At 42.4% G+C, this 12,650-nt stretch overlaps 1 protein-coding gene across 1 annotated transcript in view; it reads left to right on the top strand.

Annotated features, from left to right (window-relative positions):
* Window positions 1-12,650, top strand: part of Dnah3 (dynein, axonemal, heavy chain 3) — a 209,322-nt gene that overhangs the window by 155,693 nt on the left and 40,979 nt on the right. Inside the window, exons 48-50 of the mRNA XM_013011154.1 lie at window positions 439-632; window positions 3,571-3,787; window positions 7,415-7,597. Coding sequence (XP_012866608.1) covers window positions 439-632; window positions 3,571-3,787; window positions 7,415-7,597 — 594 coding nt within the window. The remainder of the gene's footprint in view (window positions 1-438; window positions 633-3,570; window positions 3,788-7,414; window positions 7,598-12,650) is intronic.

The following is a 12,650-nucleotide window of genomic DNA, read 5'->3' as shown; positions in this document are numbered from 1 at the left end:
TTCCTTCCTTCCTTCCTTCCTTCCTTCCTTCCTTCCTTCCTTCCTTCCTTCCTTCCTTCCTCTCTTGCTCTCTTGCTCTCTTTCTATTTTTTTTGCCAGTCCTGGAGCTTGATAAATGGGGCATCTGTGGTCCCACCATGTCTGTGTTAGTATGCACAGAGCTAGTGGGTCAAATGGTTCCAGCTACTCTGACAAAGGGACCCACAGGATCCAAAAGGGACAACAGTGTATGGGAGATGAGTCAGAAGGCCACTGTAACACATTCAGAACCCATCATGGAGTTACATGCAAACATCCAGTGATTCTCTTGAATTTAGCATGGCCTTCATGGCTACTCAAGACTACTCCCCTGGAGTCTTCCTACCTTCTTCACCTCCCCTACTAGAATCCTTGGAGACATCTATCTGTCCCCTTTGTTTCTCCCTGACTTGCCAGAAGGAAATTAACAAAGCCTACTTTTTCAAAGCCATGAGTCCAATCGGGGATGCCTTCAGAAACCGCCTGCGGATGTTCCCTTCGCTGATCAATTGCTGTACAATCGATTGGTTCCAGTCCTGGCCCACGGATGCCCTGGAGTTGGTGGCCAACAAATTTCTAGAGGATGTGGGACTTGATGACAGCATTCGAACAGAGTAAGTTTTAGCTGCATTTTAGTGCCCCAGATATTCCAAGCTGAAAATGCACATGATGTTCTTGTTATTTTTAAAGATTTCTCAATTTATGTGTAGCAAATATCTTGTAATTTTAAATCAATTCATAGTTATTTTAATAAAGTACCTTTGCATGAAAAAGAATAAAATTTCTTTGTTTAGAATTGTCCTGGAGAGGACTGGGAAGGTGGCTCAGTGGTAGAGTGCTTGCCTTGTATGCATGAGGTGCCATTCCTCAGCACCACATAAACAGAAAAAGCCAGAAGTGGTGCTGTGGCTCAAGTGGTAGAGCGCTAGCCTTGAGCTGAAGAGCTGAGAGACAGAGCCCAGGTCCAGAGTTCAGGCCTCGTGACTGACAAAAAAAAAAGAATTGGCCTGGAGAGCCAGGCACCTGTAATCCTAGCTACTCAGGAGGCTGAGATCTGAGGATCAAGGTTAAAAGCCAGCCTGGGCAGGAAAGTCCGAGACTCTTATTGCCAATTAACCACCAGAAAACTGAAAGTGGTGCTGTGTCTCAAGTGGTAGAGAGCTCGCCTTGAGCTGAAAAGCTGAGGGACGGCGCCCAGGCCCAGAGTTCAAACCTCACAACCAAAACAACAACAACAAAAAGAATTGTTCTGGAGGAAGTGGAGGTGTGGCACAAATAGTACAGTGGCCAGCCTTAAACAGAGAAAGCTAAGCAAGAGCCCTGTGGTGGTGGTTCATTCCAGTATTCCTAGCTGTTCAGGAGGCTGAGATCTGAGGATGACAGTTCCAAGCCAGCCAGGGAAGGAAAGTCTGTGAGACTCTTATCTCCAATTAACCACCAAAAAGCCAGAAGTAAAGCTGTGGCTCAAATGTTAGAGCAGAAACCATGAGCAAAAAAGCTCAGGGCCAGTGCCTAGGCCATGGGTTCAAACCTCAAGTCCAGCATCTACATATATGGATACATATACACACACACACATATGTGGGGGGGGGTATATCATCCTGGGGATGAATAGCTATGAGATCCTAAATGTAATAATACACTTACTTCTGTAGTCTTAGGACATGAATTTTCAATTGGAATGATATTGCTACCAAAATGCACTCTGTGCATAAGAATATGTGCAAAACAGCAGATATACCTCCTCAATAGCACTTATTTGAGTAGATGAGGAGAAATTATGAGAAGGACATGATGATGGGTTCTCCATGAAGGAAAGGGTCAATCAACTCCCTGCCTTCTTTGCTATACTTAGTGCCTAGCAAGTGCCTGGTACATCATAGGTTTAATTACCATTTAGAAGAAGGCAAGGATCAAAGTGCATTAGCCTTAAATTCCATTTTGGGAATTTTGAACTTTATTCTCCAGATCAGAAAACCTTCAATGTGATTCACAGGCTTGCTTGTGGATAACATCAGTGAATCCATGAATATGAATGGGGATGAGTTACAGTTCTATTTGCATTGACACCCAACTGGTATTTTGCATTTCTTTCCATGATGAATTAGGTAATAACCTAAGTTGGATTAACAGTGCCATGACTTTGTTAACAGTATAATCATACTTCATTTTTATTTTATGTGTCATTACTGGGGCGTGAACTCAGAGCCTTGAGCTCTTAGTTTTTTTCCTCCAAGTGGTGCTGTACCACTGGCACCACACCTTCACTTCCAGCTGTATGCTGGTTAACTGGAGGTAAGCGTCTCTCACCTTTATCTGCCCTGACTGGCTTAAAACTGTGATACTCAGATCTCAGCCTTCCAAGTAGGTAGAATTACAGATGTGAGCCACTGGCGCCCACTAGAAATCACAGATCTTTTGATGACTCATTCCGTCATTAGATACCTCCATTTATCACTTCCTTCAAAATTACAGTAGTCTTTAGACTTGCTGCCCAAGATTATTATTTAATGTGATGGTTGGCAAACATAGACCAAGTTCAGGTCACAGCCTTTGTCAATAAAGCTTTATGGGAACACAGCCACAGCCATTCATTTAAATGTTGCCTCTGGCCGATTTTGTACTATAAGATTAGTTATAACAGATGCTGTGTGACCTCAAACCACTAAAATACTTGTTAGCCAACCTTTTCCAGAAAAATTTGCTGACCTCCAATTTAATGCATCACTAAACAGCCACATATATTACTACAGTAAAAAATTGGTTTTAAAAATATTTTGAACTGAGTTCTGGTGGCTTATGCCTGTAATCCTAGCTACTCAGGAGGCTGAGATCTGAGAATCACAGTATGAAGCCCGCTTGGGCAGGAAAGTCAGTGAAACTCTCATCTCTAATTAGCCCCTAAAATGCCAGACGTGGAGCTGTAGCTCAAGTGGTAGAATGCTAGCCTTGAGCACAAGAGCACAGTGATGGTGTCAAATTTAAGCCCTGATACACAGAAGAAAAATTGAAAAGTGTATTTCAGTGTAGTTGATTTCCTTGATAATCCTGTCTGTGTATTAAAATATTATTCTGAGGCTGAGAATGTGGCTTAGTGGTAGAGTGCTTACCTAGTATGTATGAAGTCCTGGGTTTGATTCCTCAGTACCAAATAAACAGAAAAAGGCCAGAAGTAACACTGTGGCTCAAGTGGTAGAGTGCTAGTTTGAGCAAAACAAAAAGGTCAGGGACAGTGCCCAGGCCCTGAGTTCAAGCCCAAGGACTGGCAAAAAAAGTATATTATTCTATAAACCCCAAGAGGCTTTTCCAGATTCTCAAAGGTTAGAAAGTGCTACACAAGCCTGATGATTCATCAAAGGATTCAGTGATCATTCTAGTAAGTGTACCCACCTCCTCTTTCCTTCTCTATTCCACTCAGATGAGCAGTTGGATGCTTGCGGGCCATACACAGTGCATATGCTTTTTAATGTTCTCTTATCTGTTACTAAAGTTGTGCCAGATCTCTGGCTTAGGAAGTTGGAACCTGCCTAACCATTTTGATATTTTCATCAGAGTCGTCTCCATGTGCAAATATTTTCAAGAGAGCGTGAAGAAGCTATCTGTAGATTATTACAACACCCTTCGCAGACACAACTATGTAACTCCCACCTCATACCTTGAACTGATCTTAACCTTCAAGACACTCCTGAATAGCAAGAGGCAAGAGGTAGACATGATGCGAAACCGCTACCTGACAGGCTTGCAGAAACTCGATTTTGCAGCTTCACAAGTAAGCACTTCCAAAATTGGACAGAGGGCTGGGTGGGTGAGGGTAGAGTACTTGCCTAGTACACACAAGTTCCTGGGTTTGATTACTAGTACTATACTAAAAAAAGAGTGGTAGAGGCAAAATAGAACAGGGATGACAGATCCCTAGAATACCAAGGGTATGAAAAAATGAAGAATTTAAGAAGCACCAAATCATGACAGGATCTGATCTGCATTTGCATAGCTCACCTTGCTTGCCTCATTTTTATCCTGGCCTGTGTGTTCTTTTTTTTTTTGTTGTTGTTCATTTATTTTTTATTTCTTGTGCTGGTACTGGAGCTTGAACTCAGGGCCTGGGGACTATCCTTTAGCTTTCTTGTTTAAGGCTGGTGCTCTACCATTTGAGCCCACCCCCACTTTTGGCTTTTTGCTGGTTAATTGGAAAGAAGAGTCTCACAGGCTTTCTTTTATGGGCTGGCATTGTAGTGTGATCCTCAGATCTCAGTCTCTGGAGTAGCCAGCATTACAGATGAACTACCAGAGCCAGGCTTGTTCTTGTTTTTACCCTTCTGAGGGCTAGAGACATGGTTCAGTAGTAGAATGAATGACTAGCAAACATATTGCCCTGAGTCGAAACCCTAGTACTGTGTGTGTTGGCGGGGGGAGGGGGGGAGAAGATTTTGATATAGCTCTTAAAAGTTTACTTAACAAAGTAAGTAAAAGCCACTCTAGAGAGTGAGCAGCGGGACCCAGAGACTGGTTGTCCCAAAATTTTGATATTTTGATCTAGATTTTTTGCATTAATCTTAACTTTTTGAAATAGTGTAATGAAGTGGGATTTGTAGGTGTGGTCTCGGCTGAAATTCCAGCTTTAACCTACCAGCTCTTCAGCCTTGATCATGTTGCTTCACCTCTTTAACCTTTGTTTCCTTTATAAAAAGATGATCCTGATAATTTGTACTGAATAAAGCTATTATGAGAATTGAATGAGCTGATACAAGTATGTTGTCCTTCACAAAGTACGTGGCCTCTGAGTTATTTATTGATCTGTGCTTGGAGCTACTTGACAGGTCATCTAAAATTAGAGCCATACTGGGATATGGATTGTAGTACCAATCTAGAACTGTAAAGATCTGCTGTAAGTAAATCATGAGCATTGATTGCGTCAGTGTTGTACTCTGTGTGGCAAACTCACAAACACTACAACAGAGGGATGGGAAAAGAACATTGGCTCCATTAACTCTGCTCCTAGGGGTGATGAGTTCAACTCTGGATCCTTGCCTTTTAGAGAGATGTGGAAAACTAGAGTCTATTCAGACAACAGTGAGTAAGTTGTGTTATATGAGGAATACAAAAGAAAAGACCTGAGCTGGCATCAGTGGCTCACGCCTGTAATCCTAGCTACTCAAGAGGCTGAGGTCTGAGGATCACGGTTCAAAGCCAGCCTGGGCAGGAAAGTCCATAAGACTCTTATCTCCAATAAAACACTCATAAAATCAGAAGTGGGACTATGACTCAAGTGGTAGAATGCTAGCCTTGAGCTGAAGAGCCAAGAGATAGCTCTCAGGCCCAGAGTTCAAGCCCCACAACTGACAATTTTAAAAAAAGAAAAGAAAAGAGAAGAGAAGACCTGCTTGACCATAGGGGCCCCTGTTGCTAATCAGGCCAAATGTTTTACCTCAGTTTGCTAGGGACATATATACAAAGGACATGAAATGCTCTGCAAATCCTTGAAATCCTATCTTGTGTGTCTAAGCTGTTTTAGACAGCAGGATCAATACCAGATTGCACAGGGCTAATAAATTCCAGCCTCTTCATCAAAAAAAAACTGTCTAATGTGTTTCATTGTCTGAAAAATGGCACAATCCATGCAAAGGCATTGGAACTCTGCTGTTCTTAAAGATGTTTAAACTAAGACTGCTCACACCACTTGGCAAGAATGTTTGCTAGGACAACTGACTAGTTGCCTTAACCAGTGCACGCTCACTAGCCTAGAAAGCTTCGTACAGACATGTGTTTCTTACAGTCCTGAAGGCCAGGAAGTCTTAGCTAAAACAAGGACAGATCCCTTGTCTAGTGAGGCTGCTCCTGATTTGCTGACAGTGACCTCCTTGCTGTCCTTTTTCATGGTAGAGACAATTTTATGTGTCTTCCTCTCTCTATAAAGACGTTTATCCCATCATGGGCCCTCACCTTCATGAGGTCATCTAACTCTAATTTCCTCCAAAATCTCTACTTCTAAATACCATCAGTTTTTAAGTTAGGTGTCAACCTATGGATAGGGGAAGGGAGAAACACACATGTGGTTCTCAGCACTGTTGGGAGAAAGTCTAGAAAGTTCCTTCTATGCCAGATATCTAGCTTCCTATAATTACTTCACAGACAAAAATAAAATGTAGGTTTGGGGCTGGGAAGGTGGCTCAGTGGTAGAGCGCTTGCCTTGCATGCCTGAGGCCCTGGGTTTGATTCCTCAGCACCACATAAGCAAAAAGAAAACAAGCCGGAAGTGGCGCTGTGGCTCAAGTGGTAGAGCGCTAGCCTTGAGCTGAAGAGCTGAGGGACAGCGCCCAGGCCCAGAGTTCAGGCCCCACGACCAGACCCCCCCCAAAAAAAATGTAGGTTTAAGCTGCACACAAATGGCTCACATTAGTAATCCTAGCTACTCAGGAGGCTGCTAAAATGTGAGGGATATGCCCAGGCAGGAAACTCCATGAGATGCTTATCTCCAATTACCAAAAACCAGAAGTGGAGCTGTGGATCAAGTGATATAGTGCAGGACAGTACCTAGGGCCCTCAGTTTAAGATCCAGTATCCCCCACACACACATACACACAAATACATGTTTAAACTTTAACCCCTTTTTACATCACCTTTATAATAATATTTTTTAAAATACAGGCTTAGCCAGGTGCCAGTGGCTCATGCCTGTAATCCTAGCTACTCAGGAGGCGAGAGCTGAGGATTTCGGTTTGGAGCAAACCTAGCCAGGAAAGTCTGTGAGACTCTGATCTCTAATTAATCATTTTTAAAAAAAAGTGGAAATGGAGCTGTGGCTCAAGTGCTCGAGTGCTAGTTTTGAGCAAAAAGCTCAGAGACAGCGCCCAGGCTCTGAGTTCAATCCCTAGGATTGTGTGTGCAAATGCACACAAGTGCCTGCAAGCATGTGCACACACACGCACACACACACACAAACACACACACAGAAATAAATATAGGTTTTTAATAATTTTTTTGATAGTACTGCTATTTGTGTTCAACTTAGTACTTGAGTTTGTTAGGTAGTACTCTACCACTTCAACCATACTCCAGCCCTAAAAACTTTTTTAAACTTGCTTTGGGTTTTTGTGTTCCTGCACACAACACTAGGATGTAGCTCAATGAGGAAGCAATTTAATTTTAATTTTAACTTTACCTTACTATCTACTGCTTGGCACAAAACTTGATAACCACAGCATATATAATGAACTCAGCAAATATTGAAAGATAAGAGATAACCATTAGACAACAAATACATACCCAGTACCATGCCCAAACCATGGGTCCATATTTCTGCTCATCTCATAGGTTGGAGAATCCATTCAACTCTTACCAACTTTGCCATTTGGGGCATGTACACAGCTGACCCTATGTCTTCCTGTCTCCTAACTAGGTGGCTGTTATGCAAGTAGAACTCACCGCCCTTCAGCCACAACTCATCCTCACTTCCGAGGAGACAGCGAAGATGATGGTGAAGATTGAACAGGAAACCAAAGAAGCTGATGCCAAGAAGCTTCTGGTACAGGCAGACGAGAAAGAAGCCAATGCTGCTGCTGCTATTTCTCAAGCAATCAAGGTAAGAAGAACCAAGGAGAAAGGGAGGGGAGAAGTTCAGCAGAATGTGCATAGTTGTGCTCATCTTGCAGATGAGACAACTGAGAGGAAGGGTAAATATCTCATAGCTACTAAGTGGGGAAGTGAGTTTTTTGGGCACTATTGTCTCTAAAGCTCAATTAGTCAAAGCTGATAAGACATAACAGGATCTGGCGTCATGTAGTACCACTTATTCACTCTGTTCTGCTCATACTGGCTTCCCAGTTAGTCCTTAAATAAACACCAGGGCACACTTTTACTCCAGAGCCTTTGCATAGAATGCTCCTCCTTTTAGGTATTACATTTTCTTTGCTCATTAGTATCTGGCATGTGGTAGATGTGCAACAAATATTAGTCAAATGACTATTAGGCCTAGAGGATCACACTAAAGGTGATTCTTATACTAAAGAAGTCCTGAGAAGAGACTAGCCTACACTCAGATATTAGAAGAAAATGTGATTCGTATTGATGGGATGTTACATATTTCTCAAAGAACTTCGGGGTAAATGATTCCATTTGAACCCTAGGAATGACAGGTGTCAATATCTGAGTTGATGGCATTGGTGAAATTATCTCCCAGACCTACCTGTTAGCAGGATTCGAGTCCAAGGCTAATGACACTTGATATTAAGTCACTTGTAACAGTGTCCCTACTTAGCAGCTAGAGAGTTCCTTTTACCATTCAGATATGGGCTTGAGCAAGAAGTAGCCTGTCTAGCTTTTATCCTAACTAGGTCCTGGTGCATTTCCTCAAATTTCAAATTGGATTCTTTCCAATAAGTCCTGAGACCTGACCTTTGGTGATTTGGAGGAGAGTCTGATGCCTAGTCTCAGAGTCTATGATAAATGCTCTGAATTTTGAAGGCCAGTTCTAATGACTTGGACAGAGAACAAATGGAAGCCATGTAAGTTACTGACTGTGAGCCTGGTGCCAGTGGCTCACACCTATAATCATTAGCTACTCTGGAGGCTGAAATTTGAGGATCAAGCTACCAAAAATGCTAGAAGTAGAATTGTGGCTCAAATGTCAGAACACTAGTCTACTAGTCTTGAGCAAAAAAAAGTCAGGGACAGTGTTTAGGCCTTGAGTTGAAGTCCCAGGGCCAGCAGAAAAAAAAAAAAAGAAAGATATTGACTATGGTGTCAAGATCTAACATGGACCTTGGGTCATTTTATGACCAAAAAAAAAAAAGTGGCAATGGCTACTTTAACATTTACTTATTCAATACCTACTATGTACCAGCAATTTCTTAGGCAGTGGGAAAATGGTAGTGAATGATATAGATGAAAAGTCTTTCCCCCATGGAGATGATATTTTTTTATACATTGCCTTTCATCATGCTAGCAACCCTACAGGACAAACAGCATCCTGATAGGAGAATTTTCCAAGGTCATTATACAGCTACCACATGGTACAGCATTGAGACCCAGAGCTCTTTGACATAAAAGCCATGGCACTTGACCATTATTCTAGAAGTTGCAAACTGGAAGCCAATAATGCACATGATATTTTATCTGTTTAGTTTCTAAAGACAGTGTCTCACTATGCCACCCAGACTGGTCTGAAACTCTTAATTCTTCTGCCTCAACCTCTTGAGTGCTGGGATTGCAGCTGTGGATCACCACACCCAACAATAGTTTGTTTTAAATTAGAATAATTATCAACTTTTAGAACAGGAGATTTCAAGTAAAACTTCTAAACTGTTAGCTTTAAATTTAAAAAAGAAAAAGACGTTCCAAATGAGGCATAGTGGCACACACCTGTAATAAATACTCAGGAAATCGAGGCAGAAAGATTAATTCCAGGTTCTCTTCTAACCTTGCACAAATGTGCAAGTAAGTGTGTGTGCGCATGTGTGTTTGTGTGTGCATGCCCGTGCTTGCGCATGTATGTATTAGTACTTGGGCTATTCTCTTGCCCAGCGTTTTTGCTCTCCACTTGAGCCATATCTTCATAGTTTTGTGTGGCCAGATTGGCTCCAAACCTCTTTTTCAAGAAATCTAAGCCTTCTGAGTAGCTAGAATTATACATATGAGCCATGGCCCTTAGCTCCTGGCAAAGTTCTTGAAGCCCTGTTTCAAAAACAAACTTTTAAAGGCTATAGGCATGGCTCAAATGGAAAACTGTTTGGCAAGCATGCTTGTGACCTTGGGATCAATGTTCAGCAACATGGCAACAAAGAAAGAGCAAATGGGCATTTCTGGCAACACTGCACCCATCCATAACATTGAGTCAGTGCTGCCCATGTGTGCCAGCTCATCAAAGCCCCAGCCAACTCACTTCCCATACTCATACCACTGGCCTGGGCCTGAAGGCACATGAATTTATGTATAAATGTTTTGTTTAAACATTCAAGACTCAATGTTTGCACCTTCCTCAGTTTCCTCTTCAGTAAATGGGGTACTAAGGGAAAAACACGTGAAGCTCATAACATGTTTTGGAGCCCAAGGTCCATGTTAGCTGTTTTCCAATGCTGTTGTTCTTTGGCCTCTGCCATGTATAATAAAGGCCAGCTTCGGGGCTGGGAATGTGGCTTAGTGGTAGAGTGCTTGCCTAGCATGCATGAAGCCCTGGGTTCAATTTCTCAGTACCACATAAAGAGGAAAAGCCAGAAGTGGAGCTGTGGCTCAAGTGGTAGAGCACTAACCTTGAGCAAAAGAAGCTCAGAGACAGCTCCTAGGCCCTGAGTTCAAGCCCCAGGACAAGGAAGGAAGTAAGGAAGGAAGGAAGGAAGGAAGGAAGGAAGGAAGGAAGGAAGGAAGGAAGGAAGGAAGGAAGGAAAAAGGAAAGAAAGAAGGAAAGAAAGAAAGAAGAAAGGAAGGAAAGGAAAGAAGGAAGGAAAGAAAGAAAGGAAAGGCCAAACTTCTTGCCACCTGTGGGTGAGAGAGGAAGGGTGGACCACACCAAGATTCTGCTCTGTAGTATCAGGGGAAAACAGAGACTTGCTGGAGTACCAGAGGGAGATGATCGGTGACTCATGGTTTATAGGAGGTAGGACTCCCTACCGCACCCTTGCCCAGCCACCTTGGGTTTCAGTGAGAAGGGTAATAAAGTTTAATGCTGGACCATCCCATCTCCTGCCCTGAATGGGAGAGGGAGCTGGAATAAACAATACATGGAGAAGAAGACAGAAACCTGTGTTTGCTCTGAGATTTCTATGTGGATCAAAGTCCTTTCCTGAAGCTTGGAGGGGCACAGTCCTTTGTGTAAAGATTGCTGCGTTTCTCTACTCTTCTGGAACCCTAGAAATGCATAGCATCAGAGAGGCTGCAGAACTATCCCTAAGGCACAGCAGGGACCCAACTCTCAACTCAACAGGGAGACCTGAGAGTTAAAAACAGGTCCATTCGTTAAAGATGAGTTTGATTGTTCAACTAGTGAGTCACTTCTTTCCTCAGAAATCAGGACAGTCTTCCAGAATTACTGAAGATCTGATTGTATTTCAGCAGGGTACATATGATCCATTTCTCTCTAATAGCTCTGATGCTCCTTACATCACTAATTTACTAGTTTACTAATTTACTAATTTACAATGGCCTTTCCTGCCTGGGCTGGCTTTGAACTTAGATCTCAGCCTCCGAGTAGCTAGGATTACAGATGTGAGCCATCAGTACCTAACTTAATAATAAGGTTTGAAACAAAGAAACGTATCATAATAATACATATGAAGTAATTTTTATGAACTTAATTTTAGCATCTTTGGAAGCTTCAGCTTCACAAGTCTCCTTGCTCTTGCTCGTTTTATGTCAGTATAACTAAAATTACACTTTTCACCATGCTTTCTTTTCACTTAACATGATAAACAGCTTTCCAAAATGACACATAATTGATCTCAATGACTATTTTGAGAGGTACAGGTACATCAGACACTAAAGTTTGTGCTCTCTTACCTTTGTTTTCAGTGCTCCAGTATTATAAGGAGTTTCTCAACAGCCCCATATCAGTATCACCTCTTGAGAGTTAGTTGTTCGTTTTATTTTTGTTTTAGTACTGGGCCTGGGACTTGAACTCAGGGCCTAGGCTCTGTCCCTGAGCTTTTTTTGCTCAAGGCTAGCACTCTACCACTTGAACCACAGCACTACTTCTGGGTTTTTATGTTTATATGGTACTGAAGAATTGAACCAAGGGCTTTATGCATGCTAGGCAAGCATTCTACCACTAAGCCACATTCCCAGCCCCCCCCCCCCGAGAACTTTTTGAGTCATTTAACAAACCAACTTGCTCCAAGGCTGAGCTGAAAGCCAGACTTTGTCCCTTTAAGGAAAAGGAGCAGGGTTGCCAGGCCAGAGTAACATGGAACTGTTAAGGCTGTGAAGTCTTGGGCACTGGGAGGGTTAAAATCCACCAAGTATAGAGAGCTGTGCCTGAGCTGGCACTTTCTCAGTTGTCCCTGCAAATGAGCCATTATCACCAGGACATTTCATATCGATGGAGAGCAAGTTAAATAAAATGTCTATAAGTTTACAAAAAAAACAACAAACCTAAAATAATCCATGCTACAAACATGCATATATGTGAATATGTATGTAAATTTGTATGTCTATCTATATGTACGTAGAAAAGTGAAACGACTTTTGTTTGCAAAACAGAACAATTAACAATGAACTCGATTTTATCACAGTAAATCTGTGGGATAGAAAGACTTCAATAAATGTGGCTTTAAGATGTCTAAATATTAATGTTTGCAGCTAGGTATGGTTGTACACACCTGTAATCCCATAACTGTAGAGACAGGGAAGCAGCAGGATCAAAAGTTCAAGGCCAACCTGGGTTATAATAGGAAAACCTTGTCACAGACAGACAATTGACTTTCCCTAGAGAAGTTTCTTCTTAGGGCTGGGAAGGTGGCTCAGTGGTAGAGTGCTTGCTTCACATGCATGAGGCCCTGGGTTCGATTCCTCAGCACCACATAAGCAACAAGAAAAAAGCCAGAAGTGGCGCTGTGGCTCAAGTGGTAGAGTGCTAGCCTTGAGCTGAAGAGCTGAGGGACAGCGCCCAGGCCCAGAGTTTAGGCCCCACAACCAGACCCAAAAAA

This window comes from Dipodomys ordii, unplaced genomic scaffold (assembly GCF_000151885.1).
Source record: "Dipodomys ordii isolate 6190 unplaced genomic scaffold, Dord_2.0 Scaffold14, whole genome shotgun sequence".
Lineage (NCBI taxonomy): Eukaryota > Metazoa > Chordata > Mammalia > Rodentia > Heteromyidae > Dipodomys > Dipodomys ordii.
Note: the sequence above shows the minus strand (reverse complement) of the source record. Positions and strands in the feature narration are given on the sequence as shown.